The sequence below is a fragment of the Hyla sarda genome, chromosome 6, assembly GCF_029499605.1.
Source record: "Hyla sarda isolate aHylSar1 chromosome 6, aHylSar1.hap1, whole genome shotgun sequence".
NCBI lineage: Eukaryota > Metazoa > Chordata > Amphibia > Anura > Hylidae > Hyla > Hyla sarda.
The window spans coordinates 305,566,142-305,590,452 of record NC_079194.1 but is presented as its reverse complement, the minus strand read 5'-3'; the positions used below and the strand labels follow the sequence as shown (position 1 = coordinate 305,590,452).

At 53.4% G+C, this 24,311-nt stretch overlaps 2 protein-coding genes across 3 annotated transcripts in view; one reads left to right on the top strand and one right to left on the bottom strand.

Moving 5' to 3' along the window:
- The window catches only part of TMEM41B (transmembrane protein 41B), a 190,174-nt gene that overhangs the window by 30,358 nt on the left and 135,505 nt on the right, over nt 1–24,311 (bottom strand). The gene's annotated exons all lie outside the window — the stretch shown is intronic.
- The window catches only part of IPO7 (importin 7), a 41,878-nt gene continuing 33,743 nt past the window's right edge, over nt 16,177–24,311 (top strand). The window contains exon 1 of one of the 2 annotated variants that reach the window (XM_056528003.1): nt 16,177–16,509. In XM_056528003.1, coding sequence (XP_056383978.1) covers nt 16,426–16,509 — 84 coding nt within the window. In that variant the 5' untranslated portion in view covers nt 16,177–16,425. Of the gene's footprint in view, nt 16,510–20,914; nt 21,075–24,311 lie in introns of those variants that run through there. The other variant, XM_056528004.1, reaches the window with a different exon arrangement.

Genomic DNA, 24,311 nt, shown 5'->3' with positions numbered 1-24,311 from the left:
GCAGGTCCCCAGCAGGACCCTCCTCCCCATCACATGATCAGCAGGTCCCCAGCAGGACCCTCCTCCCCATCACATGATCAGCAGGTCCCCAGCAGGACTCTCCTCCCCATCACATGATCAGCAGGTCCCCAGCAGGACTGTCTCCCCCCCCCTCCCCATCACATGATCAGCAGGTCCCCAGCAGGACTGTCTCCCCCCCCCCCTCCCCATCACATGATCAGCAGGTCCCCAGCAGGACTCTCCTCCCCATCACATGATCAGCGGGTCCCCAGCAGGACCCTCCTCCCCATCACATGATCAGCAGGTCCCCAGCAGGACTCTCCTCCCCATCACATGATCAGCAGGTCCCCAGCAGGACTCTCCTCCCCATCACATGATCAGCAGGTCCCCAGCAGGACTGTCTCCCCGCCCCCCTCCCCATCACATGATCAGCAGGTCCCCAGCAGGACTGTCTCCCCCCCCCCCTCCCCATCACATGATCAGCAGGTCCCAGCAGGACTCTCCTCCCCATCACATGATCAGCAGGTCCCCAGCAGGACTGTCTCCCCCCCCCCCCCCTCCCCATCACATGATCAGCAGGTCCCCAGCAGGACCCTCCTCCCCATCACATGATCAGCAGGTCCCCAGCAGGACTCTCCTCCCCATCACATGATCAGCAGGTCCCCAGCAGGACTGTCTCCCCCCCCCCCCCCTCCCATCACATGATCAGCAGGTCCCCAGCAGGACTGTCTCCCCCCCCCCCTCCCCATCACATGATCAGCGGGTCCCCAGCAGGACTCTCCTCTGTACTGCGCTCCATGATATGTTGGTGCCATATAAATAAGAGATCCATCAGCCAATCCATGACCATTCTGCTGCCACAGCTTCCTGGGACTTATAGTTCCACAGCAGTAGGTCACAGACATTATAGACCTGACCATGTCCCTCTATTGCTCCTCCTGTCACCAGAGCTGTCTGACACCACATCACACAATACACATGATGCGTTATTACACGACACCTCTGACGTCACTGTGACCTTACATGGTCTGATTATAACACCTCCGTGACGTCACAGAGAGCGATAATACACAGCAGGTCATGTCTCACCTTGATCGGCTTCTCCTCCTCCTCCCGCGGCCTACTGTCCGTCCTCCGCTCCGCCGTGGTGGTGGAGGCGGCGGCTCCTGAGCTCCGAGGCCTGGCCATAACGATAAACGAGCCGCCCGATCTGCTCCCGGCACCCGGCGCGGACTCCGCTCTGTGACAGCCGCCACTTCCGCCCTCAGCTGGAAGCCTACAGAGCCGGGCGGGGAAACTGCGCCTGCGTCAGGGTCACCATGGCAGCGCGGAAGGGAAAAAAGAAAACGGACATCCGGCTGCCGCTCTGTACACCGCCGCGCCTACTATTCTATGGTTGTTCTGCTGCCGCTCTGTCTCTGAGGATGGTTCTCTATGGTTGAATTAGCGTGAGTCACCTTGTGGAATGCGGAGAACCTGGGAAGAGCTCCCCCTGCTGGACAAGAGGACACAACACGTCTCGTCTCTCCAACTATTGCAAAACTACAACTCCCATTATGCCCCGACAGCCTTTGGCTGTCGGGGCATGATGGGAGTTGTAGTTTTGCAAAGACTGCTGTCAGTAAATGGTCAGACTTTTGCGCAAGCCTGTAGTTTGCGCAAAAATGTGCAACTTTTGCCCCTTTTTTTTTTTTTACACCAAATACGCAATTTAACCCCTTAAGGACGCAGCGATATTTCATTTCCGTGTTATTGCTTTTTTTTTTTCTCGCCTTCTAATATTCATAACGTTTAGATTTTCCACTCACAGACCCATATGGGGACTTGTGTTTCTTGCGCCACCAATTGTACGTTGTCATGACATCAATCATTTCACCACAAAATCTCCGATAAAATTGAAAAAAAAAACACGCAATTTAGAAAATGTTGGGGTCTCCCGTTTCTACGTAGGGCACTTTTTGGTAAAAATGACACCTTATCTCTATTCTGTAGGTCCGTACCATTACTACAATACCCAATTTATATAGGTTTTTTATGTTTTTTATTTTACTACTTTAAAAATGTTTACAAAATTTTCGTACGGAAATTAGTAAGCTTACAATTGTCCTCTGACCCCTATAACTCATATTTTTCCATATACGTGACAGCATTTGGTTTTCTAAGGGTCTATTCACACGTACAGTATTCTGTGCAGATTTTCTGCGCAGGATTTTCTGCTGCAGATTTCAATGTAAACTGAATAATTGAACACAGCTTGAAATCCTGCGCAGAATACTGTACGTGTGAATAGACCCTAAGAGTAAAAACGGTATAAAAGCTGAAGGTGCAGAATTGCATTAATTCATTTATTTTATTTTATTCTTAAAATTTGACCTCACAAATAGTCTTTTATTTGGCCCGGACTCCATTGACTTGTAATATGACCCCCCCCCCCCCCCAGGACCAGGACCCCAAAGCCTTGTGATCCCTGAGGCCAAGATAGATATCTAGACCCCATAGATATTTGCTGTAACCCCAGAAGGTCTTGCTGAACCCTATGGCCCTGTGACATGACCCCCAAGGCCTTGACCCCATAGTCCTGTGATATGACCCCGAGGCCCAGACCCCATAGCCCTGTGACATGACCCCAAAGGCCTTGACCCCATAGTCCTGTGATGTGACCCTGAGGCCTGGACCCTATAGTCCTGTGATGGGACCCTGAGGCCTGGACCCTATAGCCCTGTGATGTGACCCTGAGGCCTGGGCCCCATAGCCCTGTGATGTGACCCTGAGGCCTGGGCCCCATAGACCTGTGATGTAACCCTGAGGCCTGGACCCCATAGTCCTGTGATGTGACCCTGAGGCCTGGACCCTATAGTCCTGTGATGTGACCCTGAGGCCTGGACCCTATAGCCCTGTGATGTGACCCTGAGGCCTGGGCCCCATAGCCCTGTGATGTGACCCTGAGGCCTGGGCCCCATAGACCTGTGATGTAACCCTGAGGCCTGGACCCCATAGTCCTGTGATGTGACCCTGAGGCCTGGACCCTATAGTCCTGTGATGTGACCCTGAGGCCTGGACCCTATAGTCCTGTGATGTGACCCTGAGGCCTGGACCCCATAGTCCTGTGATGTGACCCTGAGGCCTGGACCCCATAGACCTGTGATGTGACCCTGAGGCCTGGACCCCATAGTCCTGTGATGGGACTTGTTTCTCCAGCACATCCCACATATGATCAATCGGCTAAGATCTGGGGATTTTGGAGACCTCCTTTATCTCTTTGCCATGTTCCTCATTCCTGAACAATGTCTGCAGTGAGGCCCTGGGGGCATTATCAAGCTGATAGTGGTCGCTGCCATAAAAGTGCAGAAAATGTAGAAAAATGCTGCGGTGGTGCTTCCAAGGAATTCACCCAAAGTCGTGGGTATAGGTATAGAGTAAATAATTTATTTTTACAGCATAAAGAAATCAAAGAAAATAAATAAATAAAGCAAGACGCGTTTCGGGAGTCACAGCTCCCTTTTTCAATTGCAGGTGGTTGCTGTGTCTGTGCTGCCATAAAGGGGGAGACTTGGCCTGTACAATGGTCAGGTAGGTTTGTACGTGTCATAGTAACATCCACATGATGGAGGACACAAGGTCTCCAGCAGAACATGACCCCACTGGGTTGTCTTCTTCCCATAATACATCCTGGTGCCAGGGGCCCCATACACAGCTGTGATGTCCTGTGTGATCTGACTGGTCTGCAGGGCCCCATACACAGCTGTGATGTCCTGTGTGATCTGACTGGTCTGCAGGGCCCCATACACAGCTGTGATGTCCTGTGTGATCTGACCGGTCTGCAGGGCCCCATACACAGCTGTGATGTCCTGTGTGATCTGATATGTGGGGCCCCCATACACAGCTGTGATGTCCTGTGTGATCTGACCGGTCTGCAGGGCCCCATACACAGCTGTGATGTCCGTCGTGTAATCTGATCTGTGGGGCCCCATACACAGCTGTGATGTCCTATGTGATCTGATCTGTGGGGCCCCATATACAGCTGTGATGTCCTGTGTGATCTGACTGGTCTGCGGGGCCCCATACACAGCTGTGATGTCCTGTGTGATCTGATCTGTGGGGCCCCATATACAGCTGTGATGTCCTGTGTGATCTGACTGGTCTGCAGGGCCCCATACACAGCTGTGATGTCCTGTGTGATCTGACTGGTCTGCGGGGCCCCATACACAGCTGTGATGTCCTGTGTGATCTGATCTGTGGGGCCCCATACACAGCTGTGATGTCCTGTGTGATCTGATATGTGGGGCCCCATACACAGCTGTGATGTCCTGTGTGATCTGACCGGTCTGCAGGGCCCCATACACAGCTGTGATGTCCGTCGTGTAATCTGATCTGTGGGGCCCCATACACAGCTGTGATGTCCTGTGTGATCTGATCTGTGGGGCCCCATACACACCTGTGATGTCCTGTGTGATCTGATCTGCGGGGCCCCATACACAGCTGTGATGTCCTGTGTGATCTGATCTGCGGGGCCCCATACACAGCTGTGATGTCCTGTGTGATCTGACCGGTCTGCAGGGCCCCATACACAGCTGTGATGTCCTGTGTGATCTAACTGGTCTGTGGGGCCCCATACACAGCTGTGATGTCCTGTGTGATCTGGTCTGTGGGGCCCCATACACAGCTGTGATGTCCTGTGTGATCTGACCGGTCTGCAGGGCCCCATACACAGCTGTGATGTCCTGTGTGATCTGACTGGTCTGTGGGGCCCCATACACAGCTGTGATGTCCTGTGTGATCTGACCGGTCTGCAGGGCCCCATACACAGCTGTGATGTCCTGTGTGATCTGACCGGTCTGCAGGGCCCCATACACAGCTGTGATGTCCTGTATGATCTGACCGCTCTGCGGGGCCCCATACACAGCTGTGATGTCCTGTGTGATCTGACCGGTCTGTGGGGCCCCATACACAGCTGTGATGTCCTGTGTGATCTGATCTGTGGGGTCCCATACACAGCTGTGATGTCCTGTGTGATCTGATCTGTGGGGCCCCATACACAGCTGTGATGTCCTGTGTGATCTGACTGGTCTGTGGGGCCCCATACACAGCTGTGGTGTCCTGTGTGATCTGATCTGTGGGGCCCCATACACAGCTGTGATGTCCTGTGTGATCTGACCGGTCTGCAGGGCCCCATACACAGCTGTGATGCCCTGTGTGATCTGACCGGTCTGCAGGGCCCCATACACAGCTGTGATGTCCTGTGTGATCTGTGGGGCCCCATACACAGCTGTGATGTCCTGTGTGATCTGACCGGTCTGCAGGGCCCCATACACAGCTGTGATGTCCTGTGTGATCTGACCGGTCTGCAGGGCCCCATACACAGTTGTGATGTCCTGTGTGATCTGTGGGGTCCCATACACAGCTGTGATGTCCTGTGTGATCTGTGGGGTCCCATACACAGCTGTGATGTCCTGTGTGATCTGACCGGTCTGCTGGGCCCCATACACAGCTGTGATGTCCTGTGTGATCTGCGGGGCCCCATACACAGCTGTGATGTCCTGTGTGATCTGACCGATCTGCTGGGCCCCATACACAGCTGTGATGTCCTGTGTGATCTGACCGGTCTGCTGGTCCCCATACACAGCTGTGATGTCCTGTGTGATCTGACCGGTCTGCTGGGCCCCATACACAGCTGTGATGTCCTGTGTGATCTGACCGGTCTGCAGGGCCCCATACACAGTTGTGATGTCCTGTGTGATCTGACCGGTCTGCAGGGCCCCATACACAGTTGTGATGTCCTGTGTGATCTGTGGGGTCCCATACACAGCTGTGATGTCCTGTGTGATCTGCGGGGCTCCATACACAGCTGTGATGTCCTGTGTGATCTGACCGGTCTGCGGGGCCCCATACACAGCTTTGATGTCCTGTGTGAGCTGACTGTACCTCACGTTTGTTTTCTATAGGAATCTATGCCCCAGTTCACATTGTGCACCTGCCCCGGCCTCCTGGGCTTATAGAGAAGGATATGGGAAAAATACCAGAAAATATAAGACTTGAGGACACCCATCATGTTATCATAGAGACGCCTGGAGTTTTGATGGGTGGGGGTGTGGGTGCTGAATGCGGCCCCCCTCATGTCTGCTGGAGAAGAGGGAAACGGATCTGCTAGGTGAGGCAGCGCAGGGTTAATACTACATGTGGTGGTGACATCACGCTACAAACGCTGCCGCACAAACAAGATATTTATAGTCTGAGACTAAATATATCCCAGGTGGGAGATGACACAAAGACGAGAAAGAGGAGACACCGATCACAGAGCGCTGAACCGCCGCATCCGAGGAGACACCGATCACAGAGCGCTGAACCGCCGCATCCGAGGAGACACCGATCACAGAGCACTGAACCGCAGGGGCCGAGGAGACACCGATCACAGAGCGCTGAACCGCCGCATCCGAGGAGACACCGATCACAGAGCGCTGAACCGCCGCATCCGAGGAGACACCGATCACAGAGCACTGAACCGCCGCATCCGAGGAGACACCGATCACAGAGCGCTGAACCGCCGCATCCGAGGAGACACCGATCACAGAGCGCTGAACCGCCGCATCCGAGGAGACACCGATCACAGAGCACTGAACCGCCGCATCCGAGGAGACACCGATCACAGAGCGCTGAACCGCCGCATCCGAGGAGACACCGATCACAGAGCGCTGAACCGCCGCATCCGAGGAGACACCGATCACAGAGCGCTGAACCGCCGCATCCGAGGAGACACCGATCACAGAGCGCTGAACCGCCGCATCCGAGGAGACACCGATCACAGAGCGCTGAACCGCCGCATCCGAGGAGACACCGATCACAGAGCGCTGAACCGCCGCATCCGAGGAGACACCGATCACAGAGCACTGAACCGCCGCATCCGAGGAGACACCGATCACAGAGCGCTGAACCGCCACAGCTGAGGAGACGTCGATCACAGAATACTGAACCGCCACAGACGAGGAGACACCGATCACAGAGCACTGAACCGCCGCATCCGAGGAGACGCCGATCACAGAGTGCTGAACCGCAGGGGCCGAGGAGACACCGATCACAGAGCGCTGAACCGCCGCAGCTGAGGAGACGCCGATCACAGAGCGCTGAACCGCCGCATCCGAGGAGACACCGATCACAGAGCGCTGAACCGCCGCATCCGAGGAGACGCCGATCACAGAGCACTGAACCGCCGCATCCGAGGAGACACCGATCACAGAGCGCTGAACCGCCGCAGCTGAGGAGACGTCGATCACAGAGCACTGAACCGCCGCATCCGAGGAGACGCCGATCACAGAGCGCTGAACCGCAGGGGCCGAGGAGACACCGATCACAGAGCGCTGAACCGCCGCAGCTGAGGAGACGCCGATCACAGAGCGCTGAACCGCCGCATCCGAGGAGACACCGATCACAAAGCACAGAACCGCCGCATCCGAGGAGACACCGATCACAGAGCACTGAACCGCCGCATCCGAGGAGACACCGATCACAGAGCACTGAACCGCCGCATCCGAGGAGACACCGATCACAGAGCACTGAACCGCCGCATCCGAGGAGACACCGATCACAGAGCGCTGAACCGCCGCAGCTGAGGAGACGCCGATCACAGAGCACTGAACCGCAGGGGCCGAGGAGACGCTGATCACAGAGCGCTGAACCGCCGCATCCGAGGAGACACCCATCACAGAGCACTGAACCGCCGCATCCGAGGAGACGCCGATCACAGAGCACTGAACCGCCGCATCCGAGGAGACACCGATCACAGAGCACTGAACCGCCGCATCCGAGGAGACACCGATCACAGAGCGCTGAACCGCCGCAGCTGAGGAGACGCCGATCACAGAGCGCTGAACCGCAGGGGCCGAGGAGACGCCGATCACAGAGCGCTGAACCGCCGCAGCTGAGGAGACGCCGATCACAGAGCACTGAACCGCCGCATCCGAGGAGACACCGATCACAGAGCGCTGAACCGCCGCAGCTGAGGAGACACCGATCACAGAGCGCTGAACCGCAGGGGCCGAGGAGACGCCGATCACAGAGCGCTCAACCGCCGCAGCTGAGGAGACGCCGATCACAGAGCACTGAACCGCCGCAGCTGAGGAGACGCCGATCACAGAGCACTGAACCGCCGCATCCGAGGAGACGCCGATCACAGAGCACTGAACCGCCGCATCCGAGGAGACGCCGATCACAGAGCACTGAACCGCCGCATCCGAGGAGACGCCGATCACAGAGCACTGAACCGCCGTATCCGAGGAGACGCCGATCCCAGAGCACTGAACCGCCGCAGCTGAGGAGACGGCGATCACAGAGCACTGAACCGCCGCAGCTGAGGAGACGGCGATCACAGAGTGCTGAACCGCAGGGGCCGAGGAGACGCTGATCACAGAGCGCTCAACCGCCGCATCCGAGGAGACGCCGATCACAGAGTGCTGAACCGCAGGGGCCGAGGAGACGCTGATCACAGAGCGCTCAACCGCCGCATCCGAGGAGACGCCGATCACAGAGCACTGAACCGCTGCATCCGAGGAGACGCCGATCACAGAGCGCTGAACCGCTGCATCCGAGGAGACACCGATCACAGAGCACTGAACCGCTGCATCCGAGGAGACACCAATCACCGAGTGCTCAACCGCAGGGGCCGAGGAGATGCCAATCACAGGGCGCTGAACCACAGGGGCCGAGGAGACGCCAATCACAGAGTGCTCAACCGCAGGGGCCGAGGAGACGCCAATCACAGAGTGCTCAACCGCAGGGGCTGAGGAGATGCCGATCACAGAACGTTGAACCGCGCGACCGAGGAAACGCCGATTCCAGAGTGCTCAACCGCCGAGGAGACGTCGATCACAGAGCGTGAACCACCACAGACGAGGAGACTCTGATCACAGAATACTGAACCACCACAGACGAGGATACGCTGATCACAGAATACTGAACCACCACAGACGAGGAGACTCTGATCACAGAATACTGAACCACCACAGACGAGGAGACGCTGATCACAGAATACTGAACCACCACAGACGAGGAGACGCTGATCACAGAATACTGAACCACCACAGACGAGGAGATGCTGATCACAGAATACTGAACCACCACAGACGAGGAGACTCTGATCACAGAATACTGAACCACCACAGACGAGGAGACGCTGATCACAGAATACTGAGCCACCACAGACGAGGAGACGCCGATCACAGAGTGCTCAACCGCCGTGGCCGAGGAGACGCCGATCACAGAGCGCTAAACTGCAGAGGCCGAGGAGACACTGATCACAGAGCTCTGATCCGCCGCGGCCGAGGAGACATAGACGAGGAGACGCTGATCACAGAATACTAAACCACCACAGACGAGGAGATGCCGATCACAGAATACTGAACCACCACAGCCGAGGAGACGCCGATCACAGAATACTGAACCACCACAGACAAGGAGATGCTGATCACAGAATACTGAACCACCACAGACGAGGAGACGCCGATCACAGAATACTGAACCACCACAGACGAGGAGACTCTGATCACAGAATACTGAACCACCACAGACGAGGAGACGCCGATCACAGAATACTGAACCACCACAGACGAGGAGACTCTGATCACAGAATACTGAACCACCACAGACGAGGAGACGCCGATCACAGAATACTGAACCGCCACAGACGAGGAGACTCTGATCACAGAATACTGAACCACCACAGACGAGGAGACGCCGATCACAGAATACTGAACCACCACAGACGAGGAGACTCTGATCACAGAATACTGAACCACCACAGACGAGGAGACGCCGATCACAGAATACTGAACCACCACAGACGAGGAGACGCTGATCACAGAATACTGAACCACCACAGACGAGGAGACGCCGATCACAGAATACTGAACCGCCACAGACGAGGAGACTCTGATCACAGAATACTGAACCACCACAGACGAGGAGACGCCGATCACAGAATACTGAACCACCACAGACGAGGAGACTCTGATCACAGAATACTGAACCACCACAGACGAGGAGACGCCGATCACAGAATACTGAACCACCACAGACGAGGAGACTCTGATCACACAATACTGAACCACCACAGACGAGGAGACGCCGATCACAGAATACTGAACCACCACAGACGAGGAGACTCTGATCACAGAATACTGAACCACCACAGACGAGGAGACGCCGATCACAGAATACTGAACCACCACAGACGAGGAGACGCCGATCACAGAATACTGAACCACCACAGCCGAGGAGACGCCGATCACAGAGCACTGAACCACCACAGACGAGGAGACGCTGATCAAAGAGCGTGAACCACCACAGCCGAGGAGACTCTGATCACAGAATACTGAACCACCACAGACGAGGAGACGCCGATCACAGAATACTGAACCACCACAGCCGAGGAGACGCCGATCACAGAATACTGAACCACCACAGCCGAGGAGACGCCTATCACAGAGCACTGAACCACCACAGACGAGGAGACGCTGATCACAGAGCGTGAACCACCACAGACGAGGAGACGCCGATCACAGAATACTGAACCACCACAGACGAGGAGACGCTGATCACAGAATACTGAACCACCACAGACGAGGAGACGCTGATCACAGAATACTGAACCACCACAGACGAGGAGATGCTGATCACAGAATACTGAACCACCACAGACGAGGAGACGCTGATCACAGAATACTGAGCCACCACAGACGAGGAGACGCCGATCACAGAGTGCTCAACCGCCGTGGCCGAGGAGACGCCGATCACAGAGCGCTAAACTGCAGAGGCCGAGGAGACACTGATCACAGAGCTCTGATCCGCCGCGGCCGAGGAGACATAGACGAGGAGACGCTGATCACAGAATACTAAACCACCACAGACGAGGAGATGCCGATCACAGAATACTGAACCACCACAGACGAGGAGACGCCGATCACAGAATACTGAACCACCACAGACAAGGAGATGCTGATCACAGAATACTGAACCACCACAGACGAGGAGACGCCGATCACAGAATACTGAACCACCACAGACGAGGAGACTCTGATCACAGAATACTGAACCACCACAGACGAGGAGACGCCGATCACAGAATACTGAACCACCACAGACGAGGAGACTCTGATCACAGAATACTGAACCACCACAGACGAGGAGACGCCGATCACAGAATACTGAACCGCCACAGACGAGGAGACTCTGATCACAGAATACTGAACCACCACAGACGAGGAGACGCCGATCACAGAATACTGAACCACCACAGACGAGGAGACTCTGATCACAGAATACTGAACCACCACAGACGAGGAGACGCCGATCACAGAATACTGAACCACCACAGACGAGGAGACTCTGATCACAGAATACTGAACCACCACAGACGAGGAGACGCCGATCACAGAATACTGAACCACCACAGACGAGGAGACTCTGATCACAGAATACTGAACCACCACAGACGAGGAGACGCCGATCACAGAATACTGAACCACCACAGACGAGGAGACGCCGATCACAGAATACTGAACCACCACAGCCGAGGAGACGCCGATCACAGAGCACTGAACCACCACAGACGAGGAGACGCTGATCAAAGAGCGTGAACCACCACAGCCGAGGAGACTCTGATCACAGAATACTGAACCACCACAGACGAGGAGACGCTGATCACAGAATACTGAACCGCCACAGACGAGGAGACTCTGATCACAGAATACTGAACCACCACAGACGAGGAGACGCCGATCACAGAATACTGAACCACCACAGCCGAGGAGACGCCGATCACAGAATACTGAACCACCACAGCCGAGGAGACGCCGATCACAGAGCACTGAACCACCACAGACGAGGAGACGCTGATCACAGAGCGTGAACCACCACAGACGAGGAGACGCCGATCACAGAGCACTGAACCACCACAGACGAGGAGACGCTGATCAAAGAGCGTGAACCACCACAGCCGAGGAGACGCTGATCACAGAATACTGAACCGCCACAGCCGAGGAGACGCCGATCACAGAGTGCGGAACCACCGAGGCCGAGGAGACGCCGATCACAGAGCGCTGAACCGCCACATCCGAGGAGACGCTGATCACAGAATACTGAACCACCACAGCCGAGGAGACGCCGATCACAGAATACTGAACCACCACAGACGAGGAGATGCTGATCACAGAATATTGAACCGCCACAGCCGAGGAGACGCCTATCACAGAGCACTGAACCACCACAGCCGAGGAGACGCCGATCACAGAGCGCTGAACCACCACAGCCGAGGAGACGCCGATCACAGAGTGTGAACCACCACAGACGAGGAGACGCCGATCACAGAATACTGAACCACCACAGCCGAGGAGACACCGATCACAGAGCGCTGAACCTCCGCGACTGCGAGATGCCGATCACACAGCGGTATCCTAGTTTCCACCCAGCTGTCCATGAGCCCTGAGCGCTCTGTTTGTCCTTCCTGTCCGCTTCTTCTGGTCGCAGTGTCATGTGTCAGTCTTTACTGCGGTTCTCTTATTCCGTTCATGAAGCAGGCGTCAGGATGAGCGGTGATTCCCGTCCTGTCCACTTGGGGGAGCATCGAACAAGACTGCGGCCGGTGAAGAACATTGTTATCATGTGACCTATGGGAATTAATATTATTAATGTAATTTACATAATAATGTATGTAATTACTTGTTCATTGTCTCATTTTGCATATTGTTTCCCACTTCAGTCACCCAATGGTGCCCAACCTGCAGCTCTTCAGCTATCACACAACTACAACTCCCAGCATGCCTGGACAGCCAAAGGCATATAGTGAGATTCTCTGTGTTACCCATAGCAACCAATCACAGCTCAACCCATAGCAACCAAACACTGCTCAGCCCATAGCAACCAAACACAGCTCAGCCCATAGCAACCAAACACAGCTCAGCCCATAACAACCGATCACAGCTCAGTCCATAGCAACGATCATAGCTCAGCCCATAGCAACCAAACACAGCTCAGTCCATAGCAACGATCATAGCTCAGCCCATAACAACCAAACACAGCTCAGCCCATAGCAACCAATCATAGCTCATCCCATAGCAACCAATCATAGCTCAGCCCATAGCAACCAAACACATCTCAGCCCATAGCAACCAAACACATCTCAGTCCATAGCAACGATCATAGCTCAGCCCATAGCAACCAAACACAGCTCAGTCCATAGCAACGATCATAGCTCAGTCCATAACAACCAATCACAGCTCAGCCCATAGCAACCAAACACATCTCAGCCCATAACAACCAATCACAGCTCAGCCCATAGCAACCAATCATAGCTCAGCCCATATTAACCAGTCACAGCTCAGTCCATATTAACCAGTCACAGCTCAGTCCATAGCAACCAATCACATCTCAGCCCATAGTAACCAATCATAGCTCAGCCCATGGCAACCGATCACAGCTCAGCCCATAGCAACCGATCACAGCTCAGTCCATAGCAACCAAACACAGCTCAGCCCATAGCAACCAATCATAGATCAGCCCATAACAACTAATCACAGCTCAGCCCATAGCAACCAAACACAGCTCAGCCCATAGTAACCGATCATAGATCAGCCCATAACAACTAATCACAGCTCAGCCCATAGTAACCAATCATAGCTCATCCCATAGCAACCAATCACAGCTCAGCCTATAGTAACCTGCAAGGATCTGCAACTCCTCACTATATACCCCTGGCATATAGTGCCTTAGTTCTACCTTGGTTTGTGTCACCTTATCTGGCACCAGGAGAGTGTATCCCTCATAGGAAAAGATAACAGACAAGTATGGCGAACACACTCTGCCCATAGCAACCGATCACAGCTCAGTCCATAGCAACCGATCATAGCTCAGCCCATAGCAACCAAACACAGCTCAGCCCATAGCAACCAAACACAGCTCAGCCCATAGCAACCGATCACAGCTCAGTCCATAGCAATCGATCATAGCTCAGCCCATAGCAACCAAACACAGCTCAGCCCATAGCAACCGATAACAGCTCAGTCCATAGCAACCGATCATAGCTCAGCCCATAGCAACCAAACACAGCTCAGCCCATAGCAACCAATCATAGCTAAGCCCATAGCAACCGATCACAGCTCAGTCCGTAGCAACCAATCATAGCTCTGCCCATAGCAACCAAACACAGCTCAGTCCACATTAAACAGTCACAGCTCAGACCATAGCAACCAGTCACAGTTCAGCCCATAGAAACCAATCACACTTCAACCCATAACAACCAGTCACAGCTCATTCAATAGCAACCAATCAAATCTCAGCCTATAGCAATTGATCACAGCTCAGACCAGAGCTACTGATCACACCTCAGCTCATAGCAACCAATCACAGCTCAGCTTAAAGTATACCAGAGCAATAAAATACATGAAAGCTGAGCTGTGATTGGTTGCTATTGGCTGAGCTATGATCGGTTGCCATGGGCTGAGCTGTGATTGGTTGCTCTGGGCTGATCTGTGATTAGTTGCTATGGGCTGAGCTGTGACAGTTGCTATGGGCTGAGCTGTGATTGGTTGCTCTGAGCTGAGCTGTGACAGTTGCTATGGGCTGAGCTGTGATGGTTGCTATGGGCTGAGCTGTGATGGTTGCTATGGGCTGAGCTGTGATGGTTGCTATGGGCTGAGCTGTAATCGGTTGCTGAGGGCTGAGCTGTGATCGGGTGCTATAGGCTGAGCTGTGATTGGTTGCTATGGGCTATGCTGTGATTGGTTGTTATAGACTGAGCTGTGATTGGTTGTTATTTGCTGAGCTGTGATTGGTTGCTATGGGCTGGGCTGTGATTGGTGGCTATGGGCTGAGCTGTGATTAGTTGCTATGGGCTGAGCTGTGACAGTTGCTATGGGCTGAGCTGTGATGGTTGCTATGGGCTTAGCTGTGATAGTTGCTATGGGCTGAGCTGTGATTGGTTGCTATGGGCTGAGCTGTGATTAGTTGCTATGGGCTGAGCTGTGATTGGTTGCTGTGAGCTGAGCTGTGATTGGTTGCTATGGGCTGAGCTGTGATTAGTTGCTATGGGCTGAGCTGTGATAGTTGCTATGGGCTGAGCTGTAATCGGTTGCTGAGGGCTGAGCTGTGATTGGTTGCTATGGGCTATGCTGTGATTGGTTGTTATAGGCTGAGCTGTGATTGGTTGTTATGGGCTGAGCTGTGATTGGTTGCTATGGGCTGAGGTGTGATTGGTTGCTATGGACTGAGCTGTGATTGGTTGTTATGGACTGAGCTGTGATTGGTTGCTATGGGCTGAGCTGTGATTGGTTGTTATTGGCTGAGCTGTGATGGTTGCTATGGGCTGAGCTGTGATTAGTTGCTATGGGCTGAGTTGTGATTGGTTGTTATGGGCTGAGCTGTGATTGGTTGCTATGGGCTGAGTTGTGATTGGTTGCTATGGGCTGAGCTGTGATTGGTTGTTATGGACTGAGCTGTGATTGGTTGCTATGGGCTGAGCTGTGATTGGTTGTTATTGGCTGAGCTGTGATGGTTGCTATGGGCTGAGCTGTGATTAGTTGCTATGGGCTGAGTTGTGATTGGTTGTTATGGGCTGAGCTGTGATTGGTTGTTATGGGCTGAGCTGTGATTGGTTGCTATGGGCTGAGCTGTGATTGGTTGCTATGGGCTGAGCTGTGATTGGTTGTTATGGACTGAGCTGTGATTGGTTGCTATGGGCTGAACTGTGATTGGTTGTTATGGGCTGAGCCATAATTAGTTGTTATGAGCTGAACTGTGATTGGTTGCTATGGGCTGAGCTGTGATTGGTTGCTATGGGCTGAGCTGTGATTGGTTGCTATGGGCTCAGCTGTGATTGGTTGCTATGAGTAACAGAGAATCTCACTATAAGATGGGACCATCACTCTATCTTCTAATGCTTTGTACTTCTTGTTGCTGTCAGTGAATGGAAACAATGATTTCTCTCCAGAGTCCGGAGGGTTTGCTACATATGTAACCAGTCTATACAGACACATGATGGGGGTTGTAGTTTGTGCAGCAGCTGAGGAGGCACAAGTTTCTATGAGGAGATTCATCAAATCCTTTGCAGAGAGTGGTGCAGTTGCTCATATCAACCAATCAGATCGCTTCTTTCATTTTAAAAGAGACCTGATTGGCTGCTATGGGCAACGACACCGCTCTCTGCACAGGATTTGATACATTGCTATGAGTTTCAGTCTTGCAGCAGCAGGAGATTCTCTTTTCCTGAATTTTTCCTACAGACTACATCTCCCGTGAGGCGTAGCGGCAGGGGCCGGAAGTGACGTGGGCGGCGCTGAGGGGGCGGATCCATCCGGGGCCTTGGCGCTCTCCTTCCTTTCGCGCCGGGCGCTGTGTGCGGCTCCATGTGCGCATCTCGTCTGTAGCCCCGGACACCGCCACAACATGGACCCCAGCATCCTGATCGAGGCCCTGAGGGGCACCATGGACCCGGCCCTGCGGGAGGCGGCCGAGAGACAGCTCAACGAGGTGAGAGCCCCGGGGGCCCCGCACACAACGCCCCGCCCTTCAGGGGCCCCGCACTGTCACGTGTCAACTCCAGGGACCCGGCAAGGCTGTCACTTGTCTCTTCCCGGGGCCCCGGACGGGCTGTCACGTGTCTCCTCCGGGCCCCGGCCGGGTTATCACGTGTCAACTCTAGGGGCCCCGTACTGCTCTGTCACGTGTCAACTCCCGGGGCCCCGTCTTGTCGCCGGTCTGTCTCGTCCAGGGGCCCCGTCCTGTCACGTGTCTCCACTGTTCTGAGACGTTTCCCCTCAAAAAAAATCTCACATTTTGGAAAAATAATAAAATGGTAAAACTTCTTAAAGGGGCACTCCGGTGGAAAAACATTTTATTTATTTAAATCAACTGGGGCCAGAAAGTTAACATATTTGTAAATTACTTCTATTAAAAAAAATTGTCCTTCCAGTACTTATTAGCAGCTGTATGCTAGAGAGGAAATTCTTTTTTTTTTCTTTTTTGTCTTGTCCACAGTGTTCTCTGCTGACACCTCTGTCCGTATCAGGAACTGTCCAGAGCAGGAGAACATCCCCATTGCAAACCTCTCCTGCTCTGAACAGTTCCTGACATGGACAGAGGTGTCAGCAGAGAACACTGTGGACAAGACAAAAAGATTAAAAAAGAAAAGAACTTCCTCTGTAGCATACAGCTGCTAAAAAGTACTGGAAGGATTAAGATTTTTTTTTTTTTTTATAAAAGTAATTTATAAATCTGTTTCTTTCTGGCACCAGTTCGTTAAGTTTGCCACCGGAGTACCCCTTTAAAGGGCTGCGGTAATCAGGATTTATTACTGCATTGTATGTGTCCATCCGCACCTCTGTCATGTGACGTCTGTGGGCGGGCCGGGACGGTCAGACGACTCTGCGTAGTTGCGGGCCGGCACGGTCAGGCGACTCTGCGCAGTTGCGGGCCGGCACGATCAGGCGACTCTGCGCAGTTGCGGGCCGGCACGGTCAGGCGACTCTGCGCAGTTGCGGGCCGGCACGGTCAGGCGACTCTGCGCAGTTGCGGGCCGGCACGGTCAGACGACTCTGCGTAGTTGCGAGCCGGGACGGTCAGACGACTCTGCGTAGTTGCGGGCCGGCACGGTCAGGCGACTCTGCGCAGTTGCGGGCCGGCACGATCAGGCGACTCTGCGCAGTTGCGGGCCGGCACGGTCAGGCGACTCTGCGCAGTTGCGGGCCGGCACGGTCAGGCGACTCTGCGCAGTTGCGGGCCGGGACGGTCAGACGACTCTGCGTAGTTGCGGGCCGGGACGGTCAGACGACTCTGCGTAGTTGCGGGCCGGCACGGTCAGGCGACTCTGCGCAGTTGCGGGCCGGCACGATCAGGCGACTCTGCGCAGTTGCGGGCCGGCACGGTCAGGCGACTCTGCGCAGTTGCGGGCCGGCACGGTCAGGCGACTCTGCGCAGTTGCGGGCCGGCACGGTCAGGCGACTCTGCGCAGTTGCGGGCCGGCACGGTCAGGCGACTCTGCGCAGTTGCGGGCCGGCACGGTCAGGCGACTCTGCGCAGTTGCGGGCCGGCACGGTCAGGCGACTCTGCGCAGTTGCGGGCCGGCACGGTCAGGCGACTCTGCGCAGTTGCGGGCCGGCACGGGCAGGCGACTCTGCGCAGTTGCGGGCCGGCACGGGCAGGCGACTCTGCGCAGTTGCGGGCCGGCACGGGCAGGCGACTCTGCGCAGTTGCGGGCCGGCACGGGCAGGCGACTCTGCGCAGTTGCGGGCCGGCACGGGCAGGCGACTCTGCGCAGTTGCGGGCCGGCACGGGCAGGCGACTCTGCGCAGTTGCGGGCCGGCACGGGCAGGCGACTCTGCGCAGTTGCGGGCCGGCACGGGCAGGCGACTCTGCGCAGTTGCGGGCCGGCACGGGCAGGCGACTCTGCGCAGTTGCGGGCCGGCACGGGCAGGCGACTCTCTGCGTCGGGACGGACGCCATGACAGGTACATCACATGTTCTAGTGGATCCGGCGCTCGTTTATCTTCACAGCTTGACGTCCAATCTGGTACTTCTCACAGCTGAGGCTTTGTTACAGTTGCATCCTAAACATTCGGACCCCTGACTGCTACGTTGTAACAAATGATCAGAGCGGGGGACGGGGATGAGTTGAGCTCACAGGGTTGTGTGGACTGTAACAAACTCTCAGCTGTGAGATCACTCTGGGTGTAAGTTCCTGTTCACTGACAACAAGCGGAGGAATGTTATATCTGGTTCCAGCTGTATCCTTTGGCTGTGCGGGCATGCTGGTAGTTGTAGTTTTGTAACAGTTGGGGCCCCCATCACTGTTAGACGACTCTATAAACATGGCCTCCTCTGGTCGCGTGGCGCGGCGTCTCCTCTGGTCGCGTGGCGCGGCGTCTCCTCTGGTCGCGTGGCGCGGCGTCTCCTCTGGTCGCGTGGCGCGGCGTCTCCTCTGGTCGCGTGGCGCGGCGTCTCCTCTGGTCGCGTGGCGCGGCGTCTCCTCTGGTCGCGTGGCGCGGCGTCTCCTCTGGTCGCGTGGCGCCTCCTAACATGCCCTGACAGCCGGACTACATCCCCCAGCATGCCATCCCGCCAGGGATTGCCACACTACAACTCTCAGCATGCCCTGACAACCACAACACGTATAGTTCAGTGTTTTCCAACCAGGGTGCCTCCAGCTGTTGCAAAACTGCAACTCCCAGCCTTTGGCTGTCCGGGCATGCTGGGAGTTGTAGTTTTGCAACACCTGCTAGCACCCTGGTTGGAAAACACTGCTCTTGTAATTTGTCATTGCAGATAAGGAATAGGGGGAGTTCCCCCTTAAGTCCTGGATGACTTTTGAGGATTTTCCCAGAGTTGTGATGTCATTATGGGGGGGGGGGGGGTTCTCCCATATGTTCCCCTCCCCCGATCCTCTTCCTCATCAGTCACTTCCTCCATGTGGTTGTTGCCGATGACTCAGTGACTGTTCCTCTGGTGACGCCGCCGGCTGTGATCCGCTCTCTCTGTGCTGTTTGTTCTCTGGGATGTTGTAAATAAAGTTTGTTGAGGCCACATGACTCATTTCCCCTCCCCATACACTTCTGTTGGGGCTGGAGTGTAACTGCTGCAACTGCCATAATGGGGAACTCCTCCTCCGCGACCTCTGACCTCATCAGTGTCTGGGATTGCAGAAGCTTCGTGACATGTTCACTGACAGCAAGCAGAGATGTTGTTGGTGCTTAATTGACAAAAAGTTTTTTAGAAGTTGTGAGGGGGGGGGGCGGGGAGAGTCTGGCTGTGGGGGGGGCCCTGCTGGGAGTTGTAGTTTGGCCGTCAAGGGGGGGGGGGGGGGGAGGCCGGCTGGGAGTTGTAGTCTGGCGGTTGGGGGGGGGGTGCGGCCTTGCTGGGAGTTGTAGTCTGGCGGTCGGGGGGCGGCCTTGCTGGGATTTGTAGTCTGGCGGTTGAGGGGGGGGGGGCGGCCTTGCTGGGATTTGTAGTCTGGCGGTCGGGGGGGCGGCCTTGCTGGGATTTGTAGTCTGACTGTTGGGGTGGGGGGGGAGGAGAAAGGCCTTGCTGGGAGTTGTAGTCTGGCTGTCAGGGGGGGCGGCTGCTGGGAGTTGTAGTTCTGCACAGCTAGAGCTGTGTTCCCAATCAGGGTGCCTCCAGCTGTTGCAAAACTACAACTCCCAGCATGCCCAGACAGGCAGCTGGTCTGTCGGTCACAGTCATGCTGGGAGTTGTAGTTTTGCAACAGCTGGAGGAACCCTGGTGGGGAAACACAGCTAGAGAGGAGGATGAACTGAAGGCTGTCAAGACCTGCTGGGACTTGTAGTTATGCAACAGCTGGAGGGCCAAAGGTTGGGGATTAGGTTGCATTGGGGTAATGCACTGGAGGCTCAGGGCATGCTGGGAGTTGTAGTTCTGCGGTACATTTTGCTGGTGTCAGCTCCTCGTCTGCTCCTGATCTGGGGGGATTACATAGTGGCGGTGAAGCGGGGATTAGTCCTCACATCCGGCTGCTGATGAAGCAGAGCCGGCCCGGCGGAGCAGTCAGCCGTCACTTTCCTGCGTTCAGCACATTCTATAGAATCCATACAGCGCTCAGCACTTATCCATTGTATCCGCCGACTCCACATCACCAACTACAACTCCCAGCATGCACTGACAACCCGAGGGGGAGGAGGAGTGACAGGGAAACTCCACATCACCAACTACAACTCCCAGCATGCACGGACAACCCGAGGGGGAGGAGGAGTGACAGGGAAACTCCACATCACCAACTACAACTCCCAGCATGCACTGACAACCCGAGGGGGAGGAGGAGTGAAAGTGAAACTCCACATCACCAACTACAACTCCCAGCATGCACTGACAACCCGAGGGGGGGGGGGGGGCACCTTTGTCTTTCAGACTTTGCTTTCAGTTTCTTACCATTTCCAGATTGCTGCTTGCTGTCAGTGAATGAAAACACAGACTCTGTCCTGCTCGTACAGCTGAGGGTTGTGTATGGAAATGCAGCATGGTTCTATTGAAGTGAATGGAGCTGTAATACCACTCACAGCCTGAGGACAGGGGTGGCGCTGTTTTTGGTAGAAATCAGTTCTGCTTCTCTAATCCTGGATAACCCTTTTTAGACTGAAGTCTTCCGTTCAAAACTACAACTCCCAGCATGCCCGGACAGCCAACGGCTGTCCGGGCATGCTGGGAGTTGTAGTTTTGTGACATCTGTAGGGCCGCATTTTGGCGACCACTGGTATAAGAGGACGTCTGCTCTGTAAATGGGAACAAACTCTGTTTACCTAGTCCTGCTCACAGCTGAGGGTTTGTTACAGTGTATCGGTGCAGACAATGTGAGTTTAGATGCAGCAGAGCAAGTGCTTTACGGTTTGTTACAATGTGTCGGTATGATCTGTCTTTGATGGGCGCACTCATTAAATCTCAAATTTTTGCTATTTCGCTCCTTATTGTACTTTGTTTTCTATGTTTTATTTGTGTTTAAAAAAAGCCGCCACTAGGTGTCTCCCTACTTGTACAGAACACATTTCCCCTCATCTCTTGCACAGACTTTGGACTGCTGCTGGTCTGGCAGAAATCCTAAATCAGGAAATGCTGAGGGAGGTGTGTGCAGCCTTAGACAATCATAGCTCATCTCACATTGAACTGCTCTGGGCTGTGTGCAGCAGAGTGAGGGAGGAAGTTCTCCCCTGTATGGCTTCAGATGATGTCACGCCTGCTGGGGAACGCCCCTTCCCTGTCTGTGAATCTGACTGAGACCGACCAGAAAGTACAGGGAAAACGAAAAAAAAATAAAGTCTGGGGGAGGGGCGGTGGTTTATTATGACGGGGGCCGTGACCGGGGAGGATTCTAAAATATAATATCATGAGATGTGATCTATAACCCATGAGATCTAGTGAATCGCCAAAGTATAATGATACTGTAGCTCACGAAGATCTGTACTGATACATTGTAACAAACTATAAGGGACTTGTTCTTCTGCGTAGAATCTGCACTAATACACTGTAACGAACCACAAGACGTTTGTGCTTCCGCTGTGTGTAGATCATAGTCTACATTGATACATTGTAACCAACCTGTGCAGCTTACGGACTCTACTGACACACTGTAACAAACCATGAGATCTGTACAGCTCCAATCAATCTATACTGACACAATGTAACAAACCTTAAGAGCTGTGCAGCTCATGATCTATACTGACACACTGTAACAAACCTTAAGATCTGTGCAGCTCATGATCTATACTGACACACTGTAACAAACCATGAGATCTGTACAGCTCATGATCTATACTGAGTCACTGTAACAAACCATGAGATCTGTGCAGCTCATGATCTATACTGAGACACTGTAACAAACCTTAAGAGCTGTGCAGCTCCCAATCAATCTATACTGACACACTGTAAAAACCACAATGTATGTGCAGTTTACAGACTACACTGACGCACTGTAACAAACCATGAGATCTGTGCTGCTTATGATCTATACTGAGACACTGTAACAAACCATGAGATCTGTGCTGCTCAAAAGCGATCTACATTTTTTAGACTAAAAGAAATATCGTTTTAGAGCAGCAGAATCCTCATGGTTTGTTACAGTGTATAAGTATAGTGTGTGAGCAGCACAGATCATATGGGTTGTTACAGTGTATCAGTATAGTGTGTGAGCAGCACAGATCATATGGTTTGTTACAGTGTATCAGTAGTGTGTGAGCAGCACAGGTCATATGGTTTGTTACAGTGTGTCAGTATAGTGTGAGCAGCACAGATCATATGGTTTGTTACAATGTATCAGTATAGTGTGTGAGCAGCACAGGTCATATGGTTTGTTACAGTGTATCAGTGTAGTGTGTGAGCAGCACAGGTCATATGGTTTGTTACAGTGTATCAGTATAGTGGGAGCAGCACAGGTCATATGGTTTGTTACAGTGTATCAGTATAGTGGGAGCAGCACAGGTCATATGGTTTGTTACAGTGTATCAGTATAGTGGGAGCAGCACAGGTCATATGGTTTGTTACAGTGTATCAGTATAGTGTGTGAGCAGCACAGGTCATATGGTTTGTTACAGTGTATCAGTATAGTGTGTGAGCAGCACAGGTCATATGGTTTGTTACAGTGTATCAGTATAGTGTGTGAGCAGCACAGATCATATGGTTTGTTACAGTGTATCAGTATAGTGTGTGAGCAGCACAGATCCTATGGTTTGTTACAGTGTATCAGTATAGTGTGAGCAGCACAGATCATATGGTTTGTTACAGTGTATCAGTATAGTGTTTGAGTAGTACAGATCATATGGTTTGTTACAGTGTATCAGTATAGTGTGTGAGCAGCACAGATCCTATGGTTTGTTACAGTGTATCAGTGTAGTGTGAGCAGCACAGATCGTATGGTTTGTTACAATGTATCAGTATAGTGTGTGAGCAGCACAGATCATATGGTTTGTTACAGTGTATCAGTAGTGTGTGAGCAGCACAGGTCATATGGTTTGTTACAATGTATCAGTATAGTGTGTGAGCAGCACAGGTCATATGGTTTGTTACAGTGTATCAGTGTAGTGTGTGAGCAGCACAGGTCATATGGTTTGTTACAGTGTATCAGTATAGTGGGAGCAGCACAGATCATATGGTTTGTTACAGTGTGTCAGTATAGTGTGTGAGCAGCACAGATCATATGGTTTGTTACAGTGTATCAGTATAGTGTGTGAGCAGTACAGATCGTATGGTTTGTTACAGTGTATCAGTATAGTGTGTGAGCAGCACAGATCCTATGGTTTGTTACAGTGTATCAGTATAGTGTGAGCAGCACAGATCATATGGTTTGTTACAGTGTATCAGTATAGTGGGAGCAGCACAGGTCATATGGTTTGTTACAGTGTATCAGTATAGTGGGAGCAGCACAGGTCATATGGTTTGTTACAGTGTATCAGTATAGTGTGTGAGCAGCACAGATCCTATGGTTTGTTACAGTGTATCAGTGTAGTGTGAGCAGCACAGATCCTATGGTTTGTTACAATGTATCAGTATAGTGTGTGAGCAGCACAGATCATATGGTTTGTTACAGTGTATCAGTATAGTGTGTGAGCAGTACAGGTCATATGGTTTGTTACAGTGTATCAGTATAGTGGGAGCAGCACAGGTCATATGGTTTGTTACAGTGTATCAGTATAGTGGGAGCAGCACAGGTCATATGGTTTGTTACAGTGTATCAGTATAGTGTGAGTAGTACAGATCATATGGTTTGTTACAGTGTATCAGTATAGTGTGTGAGCAGCACAGGTCATATGGTTTGTTACAGTGTATCAGTATAGTGT